This window comes from Silurus aristotelis (genome assembly GCF_946808225.1).
Source record: "Silurus aristotelis genome assembly, chromosome: 2".
NCBI classification, from domain to species: Eukaryota; Metazoa; Chordata; class Actinopteri; order Siluriformes; family Siluridae; genus Silurus; species Silurus aristotelis.
The window spans coordinates 37355631-37366363 of record NC_139575.1 but is presented as its reverse complement, the minus strand read 5'-3'; the positions used below and the strand labels follow the sequence as shown (position 1 = coordinate 37366363).

General features: G+C 39.0%; 2 protein-coding genes across 4 annotated transcripts in view; one reads left to right on the top strand and one right to left on the bottom strand.

The window, feature by feature from the left end:
• The window catches only part of LOC310717705 (cytohesin-interacting protein), a 5347-nt gene extending 5210 nt beyond the window's left edge, over positions 1-137 (bottom strand). The window contains exon 1 of the mRNA XM_083526127.1: positions 70-137. The gene's annotated coding sequence lies outside the window, so the exon portion shown is untranslated. The remainder of the gene's footprint in view (positions 1-69) is intronic.
• Positions 138-2384: 2247 nt separating this feature from the next.
• Positions 2385-9565, top strand: cUnh7orf57 (chromosome Un C7orf57 homolog). 3 transcript variants are annotated; one of them, XM_083526085.1, is made up of 9 exons: positions 2435-3154; positions 3521-3835; positions 4051-4547; positions 4635-4808; positions 5202-5280; positions 5794-5881; positions 7315-7403; positions 7550-7656; positions 8834-9565. In XM_083526085.1, the coding sequence occupies exons 3-9, from the start codon at positions 4511-4513 to the stop codon at positions 8884-8886; spliced, it is 627 nt and encodes a 208-aa protein (XP_083382211.1). In that variant the 5' UTR covers positions 2435-3154; positions 3521-3835; positions 4051-4510; the 3' UTR covers positions 8887-9565. The 3 variants fall into 3 exon arrangements, with proteins under 3 accessions (XP_083382209.1, XP_083382210.1, XP_083382211.1); XM_083526083.1 differs by lacking the exon at positions 3521-3835 and having other exon boundaries at positions 2385-2493; positions 4489-4547; XM_083526084.1 differs by lacking the exon at positions 3521-3835 and having other exon boundaries at positions 2394-2493; positions 4492-4547.
• The last annotated feature ends 1168 nt before the right edge of the window (positions 9566-10733 follow it).

Here is a 10733-nt window from a genome sequence, read left to right as displayed (position 1 = left end):
TTCTCTTCTCTTCTCTTCTCTTCTCTTCTCTTCTCTTCTCTTCTCTTCTCTTCTCTTCTCTTCTCTCGCTTCTCTTCTCTTCTCTTCTCTCTGCTCTCCTCACTCTGTCTCTGTCTCTCGATCTGCTGTACGTCTGCTCTGATCCTCGAATGGAGCAAGTCACATGACTCGAGTGAAACCCCGGGGGACTTTTACTTCAGCTTGAGCTTTGATTCTGTTTACCGTAAAGCGATTTAGAGTTCACAATGAAGAGAAATGAAACAATTCAGAGTGTTTCACTTCCCAGAACAATCAACAGTTCACTGCTCATCAACCAGCAACAGTACTGAACTACACATTAGATTAGATTAGATTAGATTAGATTAGATTAGATTAGATTAGATTTTCTTATATTATATTATATAATATTTTATTATATTATATATTTTTTGTTATATTATATTACATTAGATTAGATTAGATTAGATTAGATTAGATTTTATTGTTGTATTATATTATATTACATTAGATTAGATTAGATTTTCTTATATTATATTATATTTTATTTTATTATATTATATATTTTTTGTTATATTATATTACATTACATTAGATTAGATTAGATTAGATTTTATTGTTATATTATATTATATTATATTAGATTAGATTAGATTTTATTGTTATATTATATTATATTATATTATATTATATTATATTATATTAGATTAGATTAGATTAGATTAGAATAGATTATATTATATTTTCTTATATTATATTATATTTTATTATATTATATATTTTTTGTTATATTATATTACATTAGATTAGATTAGATTAGATTAGATTAGATTTTCTTATATTATATTATATTATATTTTATTATATTATATATTTTTTTGTTATATTATATTACATTATATTAGATTAGATTAGATTAGATTTTATTGTTATATTATATTATATTACATTAGATTAGATTAGATTTTCTTATATTATATTTTATTTTATTATATTATATATTTTTTGTTATATTATATTACATTACATTAGATTAGATTAGATTAGATTAGATTAGATTTTTATTGTTAGATTAGATTAGATTAGATTAGATTAGATTAGATTTTATTGTTATATTATATTATATTAGATTAGATTAGATTAGATTAGATTAGATTAGATTAGATTAGATTAGATTCAGATTAAATGAATCCTGTAATTTATTTTAAACAAATCTAAGTAAACCAACCCAATTTTCTTAATTTCATGATGATGATGATGATGATGATGATGATGATGATGATATTGCTATAATTATTTGTTGGTGTTAATAATATTACCGGTTATTTCCATTATAAGCAGTTGATGATGAACTGTAATGAACAGGATGAGGTTCCCTTTTCAGGCTGGTTTCTCCCAAGGTTTTTTTTTCTCTTACAATTTTAGGGAGTTTTTCCTCATCGCAAACTTACAAAAATGAGGAACAAACTTATACATTATTTTATAACCTTTTATTGATGAAATGAACATAGAATTGAATTAAGAATTCATAGTAACAGTAATAATAACAGTAGTTAGTTAGTAGTTTAGGAGTAAAAGTAGTAGGAATGGTATCAGTTGTGAAAGTAGTAACAGTAGTAATAATACTGATATTTGTTCCAGAATGTTTACAATAATAGCAGTAATAATAATATGTTGAAAAATTGCAATAGTGATGGTTTTTAAGTGCTTATAATAAGTAAGTTACGCCGATATGATCAGACATAACATTATAACATTATAACATTATAACATTATAACATTATGAGTGGTGAAGTGAAGAACACTGATGATCTCGTCATCATGAGACCTGTTAGTAGGTGGATTTATTTATTAGGCATCAAGTGAACATTTTGTCCTTAAAGTTGATGTTAGAAGCAGGAAAAATTGGCGTAAGGATTTGACGTCTAGGTCTGAGCGTCTCCAAAACTGCAGCTCTTGTGGGATGTTCCTGGTCTGCAGTGGTGCATCAAAAGTGCTTCAAGGAAGGAACAGTGGTGAACCGGCGACAGGGTCGTGGGGGACGAGGCTCTTTGCTGCACGTGGGAAACGAAGGCTGGTTCGTGTGGTTCCGATCCAACAGACGAGCTCCCGAAGAAGTTCATGGTGTTGATGTTTGATGGGTCAGAACTGTTTTAGCTGCAAAAGGGAACCAACACAATATTATGGCTAGTAGTAATAATAGCACTAATTGTAATAATATAGTGATTAGTAGTAGCTCTGTTTAGGATTGTATAGTTTTAATATAATGTGTATTTACAGTTTTAATGAACAGAATAAAACATGATAAATTATTTATTAAACAGGTCCACATACAGAGTGAATGGTGTGTGTGTAGTGTACTGTCTGAGTCGACAGGGGGCGCTGGGGCGCTGTGTGCACGGCGGCGCTGCACGCTAATGCGGCGACGAAGGGCAGAGCGGAGGCTTCGTCAGGAGGAGACGCCGAGCAGGTTCGCAGTTCAACCCGGTCATCGATGTAAGCGCTTTTCTCACCACGGAACCGTGATTTACATCCGAACCGCGTTCGATCGCGTCTTTTTTTTTTATTTATTCTTATTTAAAATCCGGTTGTTGTTGTTTTTTTGTGTCTAATTCGCCGCGGAAACCGTATGTCGAGCGCGTGATAGTGTCGAGTTAGCAGCGCGCGCGATGCTGCTTTGTGTTACCAGGCGACCGAGATGCCTCGCCCTGTAGCACGGAAGCTAATCAGCTAACTGGCGTCATAACGATCAAATATATAAATATATATATTCACGTTTATTCTTTTATTCCGCTGGTTGTATTTTCTCCTGTCGGGAAGCTGAAATGGTGGAGTGATGATTTGTGGGTCGTCCGGATCGTTTGTTAGCTAAACGCGAATTAGCCGCGATTAGCATTTCTCTTCACACAGCACTGGTTTTTATTTATTTATTCTTCTCTTTTTTATATATATATATATATATATATATATATATATATGCTTCATTTTTATGACCTGAAAAAAAAGGTTTGTTTGTAATATTGTGTAAAATAAACCTGAGGTATTATAATATACACATTTGTTGCATGTCAGGTTTTAAGGTTTTATTTATTTATTAATTTTTAATGTATTTTATTATTATTTCTAATATATTCGCGTTTTATTGTCATTTAATGAGGTCGTTTTTTATGTTCTTGCGATTGCGCAGAAACGTTCAGTCTGCTGATGCTGCTGGAGGGGAGGAGGGGGGATGAAGATCATGAGGAGGAGGGGGGATGAAGATCATGAGGAGGAGGGGGGATGAAGATCATGAGGAGGAGGAGGGGGGATGAAGATCATGAGGAGGAGGAGGGGGGATGAAGATCATGAGGAGGAGGAGGGGGGATGAAGATCATGAGGAGGAGGAGGGGGGATGAAGATCATGAGGAGGAGGAGGGGGGATGAAGATCATGAGGAGGAGGAGGGGGGATGAAGATCATGAGGAGGAGGAGGGGGGATGAAGATCATGAGGAGGAGGAGGGGGGATGAAGATCATGATGAGGAGGGGGATGAAGATCATGAGGATGAGGGGGATAATTAGTGTGAGGAGGAAGATGTGGATGATGGAAGCGGAGGCCTCATACTGCTGATTAGCATGAGGAGGATTTTTAGGATAAGGAGGAGGATGATGTTTATTAGGAAGAGGATAATAATGAAGATAAGGATGATAAGGATGTGGAGGAGGATGATGGTTATGAATGATAATGAGAAGGATGATGAATAATGAGTGAGAATAAGGAGGATGATGATGAGAATAAGGATAATGGGGTGGATGATGAGGAGCAGGATGATAAGAATTGGGATGATGAGGAGCAGGAGGGTGATGAGGAGCAGGGTGATAAGAATTGGGATGATGAGGAGCAGGAGGGTGATGAGGAGCAGGGTGATAAGATTTAGGATGATGAGGAGCAGGAGGGTGATGAGGAGCAGGGTGATAAGATTTAGGATGATGAGGAGCAGGAGGGTGATGAGGAGCAGGGTGATAAGATTTAGGATGATGAGGAGCAGGAGGGTGATGAGGGTAATAGGGACGAGGATGATGATTATTTCTCTCTGTAGTAGTATTTGGATGGGATTAGGTTTCGGGACACGTGTGCGCTCAGTGCTGTTGCCCGAAGACGTCTGTAGTGACTCTGATCGATTGACACATGATGTATAGATGGAGGAGTGTTTGCACATAACCGATTCCCTTGTGTACTAACACACACACACACACACACACACACACACACACACACACACACACACACAGGTCATTTAAAGGACTAACCCGGGAGCACTGAGATGAGGGGAAGAGAGAAAGAGTGTGTGTGTGTGAGAGAGAGAGAGAGAGAGAGAGAGGTTTATGCAGTGAAGAAAAAAACATCTCTGCTCTCTTTACTGCCACTGTTCTACTCCTGCTAGTATTATTATTATTATTATTACGACGTTTAATGCTCACGTTGGCTCGTTTCTCCTACACATTAATCTCAGCAGATAACCTGAAACACTAGACATGTCTACGGAGCCCAACTACCGCCGAACTAAACCCGGTAAGTGTCCCTGCAAGCACACAAACCCGCTGTGAGATTCCCGCAGGTCCGAGACCCGCCCGACGATTAACTGTAATCTCATCACAGGAATGAAAACCAGCGTTCCCAACTCGAACGGCGGCAGCGGTCCCTCGTCGCAGATCCCGGGACTGTCCCAGAGCGCCGACACGGCACCGGTGGAGAAAAACAAGGGCAGGAGAGTCGGAATCCAGTCCACCGACTCCGACTACGTCAAACTCGCCAAGCAAGGAGGCCACAAGGGTGAACGCTTTACACTTTTCTAATGAGCGCACTGTAACCATAGCAACCAGTCCTAGCTCGTCTAGTATCTATTCATTGACTCGCGTAGTTTGCTGTCTGGAGTGTATTTATGTTTGAAGTAATAAAACGACGTTTTACACGAGACGAGATTCTGCTCTATTGAACAATCTCAGGATGAAACACTGACTGCACCCCAGGTGCTCCTCACTCTACCTACACTAGTGACCTGACTTTACTTTACAACACACAAATCTCCAAAATCTAGCAGAACGTCTTCCCAGAACGGGAAGAATGGGACGTTCAAGCTTTTTGTCCGTACGGTGTACCTGAGGTGATTTGAATATCATTACCCAGTCCTGGGTTCTGACCCGTTTGCTCGCATTTGCGTTTCAGGTTTGTTGTCCTACGACCCCGATGAGGACAACGGCTGCGCACCTGAACCCTCTGATCAGATCCTCGGTGACAGTCAGCGGTGAGATCGCATTATATTCTACACGTCCGCGAGTCTCCGTACAGCTGTAGGTTGTGATGAAAGCACGAGACGGCTCCTGTTCTGATGTCTGCTGCAGCGAGGCTGGAACTGCACCATTAGAAATGAGACAGGCCTTTATTTTACTCTGAGTCTTTATCGTGCAGCTATTCGTAGATCAGGAAAGAATGATGGCTTGAATCCCAGGTCCTACATTCCCACAAGCGAATTTAATCTGGAGAAGTTGTTTTGAGGGATCTCTTAACGTTCCTCACGAGTAAACCTTTGATTTAGGTGGCGATGATGAGAATAACGCAAGTTATAGAGAAGTTAGAGCAGGTCCTGAATAAGCGTTTCATCAATGACTCACCAACGATTGCCTTTTTATTTACCAATTAAAACCCATGTGGTCATTTTTATCCGTTTGCGGTTACACTGTGGCCAGGCTTTGAAACCAGTGAGTTCCTGTAACGGTTTGTTTGATGGCAGATGTAAACGGTGGTTTTGTGCTTACAGCCAGGGTAAATCCTCCAAGCTGGTGGCCCCGTTTGGGACCGACGAATGTTCAGCCTGGGACAATGAGTCTGGCGCAGTGAACGACAAGGTGAAACAAAGCGCCGCCGCATCAGCGCCACCACGCCGCCGCATCTCATCTCTGTTAGATGTTTAAAACGCTCTCACGCTCTTCTCACGTCTTTCACGGTCATACTGTAACGGCCAGATCATTCACACCTCACGTTTTACTTTCCCCTCACTTCATCTTTTCGTTTAGTTGCATTTAGCCCCGCCCACCACCTCCGAATTATAATAATATAGAAGGAAGCCACTTACACAGAAAGGGGGAGAGAAGAGAAGTTAGGTGATAATGTAGGAGAAATAATAACATGAAACAGATCAAAGACGGATTTTTTTTTATTTAATTGGGTTTTTTAATTAGATGGGGGGGGGTTGGATGAAGGAAAAGAAAAAAAACGTGGGTTTTTTTGTTTATTATTGAATTATTCGCTTCGTTTTTATAAGACGTGATGGCGTTTGAATAGCGTCAGTATCAGATTTGTAAAATGGCAGTAAAGTATTTAATTAACTAATTGGATATTTAATTACATTTGTTAATTAATTAGATCATTAAATAATTGATATGAAATATAAAGTTTGACCCGAAGGTGCTCCATATTCACACGTTATTGCACTTTTTATTAAAAGATTGATTTTTATAATATTTTCACTAAAACTAGGAGACCCAAACCTGCTCCAGCATCACGATGCTCCTGTGCACAAATCAGCTCCGTGAAGATCTGCTTTACATGGGTTGGATTTGGTGGAGGATCTCCTGCTATAGAGCTCTAAACCCTATCGAAGACCTTTGGGATGAATGTGAACGCAGGCCTCCTCCCCTTCTCACCTACATATAACTATCCAAGAGCAAATCGAGTGGAGGTTCTTATAAGAGCGGATGGAGACTCAGTGCGGAACAGGATGTTTAGAAAATAAGCACGTACCAATCTTGTGTTTAGGTGTCCACATCATTTTGTCTGTATAGCGCATATATTCCTTGATGCGTATAAGAATCTTCTAAAAGATTTTCTTCTCCTGATTAAAATATCAGTCCGATTTCTGATTCTTTTTTTTTTTTTTATCGAATATAAAAAGGCAGTAAATCCATGGGGTTTGGAGAAATCTTATCCAGCATGAAGGTTCATGCGTGAGGCAGAGCTCCGCTGTAGCGTAGCGAGAATCGGCGGAGGTGGACGCTTTCTTCCACAGCCGTTAGTTCATAATTAGAGCAAATGGAATAATTATCCCTTATTAAATCTCTTTTTCTTTTCTCCCCCTTTTTATTTTAAACTTCTGCTGATGATTTTAGTTGCTGTTTTTGGGTCGATCTGCTTTTTATTTTTTCGGTTTGTGATGTGTTTTTTAAGGAGCATGTTAACCCTCTCACCACCATCACACTCATCATAGTCTGATTATAACCATGTGGATGATGATGATGATGATGATGATGATTGAGTGATCGTGTGTTTCTCACTCGTGCAGAAGTCACCGGTCGGCCAGGCCAGTGAGGAGATGGAGAAGCTCTCTGTGAGCCAGAAGGACATCGATGAGGCCAACAAGTACAAAAGAATGTAGGTTTCTCCCATTATTATTTTTCCATAGATGTTCACTGGCACTGGAGACTCCTTCCAGGAAATGATGATAACGAGTCCCTTCGAGTCTCTGTGAACTGTTACTATAGAAACAATTTTTTCTTTTTTTTTTTTTTCTTTTGCAGGTCACATGATAAGAAGCCGAATGTTCCAGTGAACATGTCCAAGCTGTTGAGCTTTGGATACATGGAGGAGCAGGAGAAGAAGTCTCCTGACGACAACAACGGCTCAAGTAAGACGTTTCATACATCAGTGCAGCACATTTTAATATTTACCCCATATTTAATCAATATGTACTCAGTATTTACTTTATATATACATTATATATTTAATACATATGCACTCAGTATAAACCCCGTTTGCCCTTTATTTACTCGGTGTGTATCCTTCATGTATTTGCTCAATATCTAGTCAATATTTACCCGAGTTACCCCATATCAGCCTGATCATTTCCCATTATTTACTCAGTATGTACCCCGTATATTCCCCAAAACTTTCATAAGAGCCCCACCTGAGATTTACCCCACATTCATTCAGCCGGCCGTGTACCAAAATTCTTCAAGAGAGAATTGAAGACGGTGTTGATCTTCCTCACGATTCTAAGGGAAACACTTCAGGTGGTGCTCTGAAGCGTTTAGCATCGTTTCCCTTTGCAGTCACAGCGAGCGATTTCCTCTACACACACACACACACACACTCTGGTCCAAATCTTCACACCGAGGCGGATCGGTCAATAACCACGTTTAGATTCACAGAGACTGGGGAAAAAAAAACACGTGTGAGATCAACGCTCTAACAAGTGATCTCACGGCCATGCTGACCACGCCAGATACAGCATCACGCTGACTCATAAACCCCCCCCCCACACACACACACACACACACACACTGTGTTCTGTCTGTCTGGTGGAGAATCATCGGACTCCCTGAAGGAAAAATTTATTACTTTTTAACCCAGAAATTATGGCACCTTTTACAAGATATGGAAATTAAATGCAAAATAATTTCACTATTTTAAAATCACAAAGCGACGTCTGAGCCGGCGTTTTACTGAAGCTGTCAGATACGAGCTTTATTACAAAACTGGAGGGGAAAATCACAGATGCCACTTTTATTCTTTTAACTCATAACAGTGAAATATAATTTTATATCAGCCATATACACACACACACACACACACACACACACTAAGTATATTTATGTGGCAAGCCATCGGGGTCAGCAAAGCTTTTTTTTCTGCGTCGATCAGAATCACTGACTTACGATTGAATATATTTGTCCATAAATATGTAATAAATTATTCTCTCCAATCAGATTTCAGCCATCACATTAATATAAACACCTGTCAATCAACACCTGACCAATCAGATGTGTTTACAGATAAATGACTCGGTGCATGGTGTGTTTCAGGTCTGACGCCAGAGCAGGTGAACACCTTCACCCCGGAGGAAGAGTTGGAGTAAGAAGCACAGAGACGACTGGAATCTTCCCCTCTCTCTGTCCGTACGCCGTCTCCAGCCCGCCATCCTCCTTCTGTTCATCACACTATTTATGCGACTCTCTTTTAGTCGTCATTTCTCGTTATAAAAGTCATTCGTGTCACGCTTACATATCTAATGGTGCTTGTGAACCTTGAAACTAAATTAAAAAAAACCTATGTGAAACCTTAATACGAGTCACACGACAATATTATCAGCTGAAGGTACCGACCGAGACGCAACTTTTTGTCCGAATCACAGAAATCGTTCAGTGGGGTTTTTTTTCTTTTCTCTTTTTTTTTTACGTTTTATTCGCTCGCAATATGCCAAGTTGTTTATTCACGTTTTTTTTTTTTTTTTTTTTTTAAGAAATGTCGCCACGGCCGCGTTGCCGAGTCCCGTCACAACCCACACAACTACAGTAGACGAATCCTGTTTGTGTCCAGAGCTTTCGAAAGTGTTGCCTGGAGCCTTCGTGAATGTGTCGCTATGCTGTTTTTTGTTTTTTTCTCTCGTTGTTACGGTAAATTTTAAGATATATAATTTTTTTTTGTTAGGTGCAGTAGATGTACAGAGTTTTAACTCCATAACATGTTTCATCAAATAATGTTTACATTCAATGTTGATTATCGATAAACGAATAAAATATGCATGTGCATGGAAACCTGGTGGATCGGGCGTCTGTTCTCAGCCAATGGGAAGACAGGTGACAGAAACACGCCCACCTCATTAACATAAAAGGCGTGATATAGTGTGTGATTAAACACAGGTGATGGAAGTGTGTGTGTGTGTGTGTGTACCCACTGTACTCAAGATTAAATCATTCTTTGACACATTTCCATTGATGTTCATAATAATTACTTATTAATATGTAATAATTTTGTTATCAAGTCCAAACCGAAAATCCAGAATTTGTTAGGACGGTTGAAAGGTAAGTTTTGAAATGAACCATCACAGATCTCGAAGTTATATCCAGACAATACCACTTCCATCCATGACCAGGAGTCTGCTGTGTATGTGGGTGGGGCTTACTGTTTCCCTCACCAATCACAGGCGCATCGGCCAATCATGAGCCGAGATAGCGTTTTTCCTCTGTGTGTGTTCTCCTGGTCTGGGATTTTATTTATATGCTGTAATATAATTCGTTTCATGTCATTTTAGAGGTGATTCTTCTGATCAGAAGGTCATGAGTCCAATCCCAGCGTCACCAATCTGCTACTGATGAGCCTTTGAACAAGTCTTTTAACTGCTCAGCAGTACACATGAGATAAATGTACATCACTCGAATGCGCATTTCTCTTCTATTGAACATTTCCTGAGCAGTTATAGAGATTTACATCTATCTATAAACCTTGTTAACGATCTCGACACTTCTGTAAATCCGATCAACGGATTATTGCGTATAAATGCAGTGCTGTTTTTCGTGTCCTCAGAAAAAAAAATCAGTAATAAAAAATAGTTCAAACAAAAACATACGTAAACAAACCAATCATTTTTGATATAAAAAATAAACCAGTTCTTACAAACATGAGCGAATGCTGCCGTTGTAAAATGTGAGGAACAAATTAACGGTAAAAATGTAACGACAAAATTTAATAAATTAAAAAAATTTAGCTCACAAAAACAACGAGAAGCTGTTTCTCTCATCTGTCTATCAACGCAGCTTCCAGACATTCAGTGCTCATTACCTCTGCAGCAGAGCATCATCAGGTCTACAGTCAGATCAGAATGAATGAATGTCTGCACTAGAACTTTTATTCTGAGGATATTTCAGAGAGATGAAGGATGACTAGGTGATATAAAGCACACAGGATTTGTTGGTTTAGTGCCAT

What these genes read in the sequence shown, in the direction of transcription:
- cUnh7orf57 (XM_083526083.1), top strand. Translation starts at nt 4,511, where the DNA reads ATGTCTACGGAGCCCAACTACCGCCGAACTAAACCCG. An exon ending in CAAGCAAGGAGGCCACAAGG is followed by an intron (nt 4,809 to 5,201) that starts GTGAACGCTTTA and finishes TTTGCGTTTCAG; the next exon opens with GTTTGTTGTCCTACGACCCC. An exon ending in ATCCTCGGTGACAGTCAGCG is followed by an intron (nt 5,281 to 5,793) that starts GTGAGATCGCAT and finishes TTGTGCTTACAG; the next exon opens with CCAGGGTAAATCCTCCAAGC.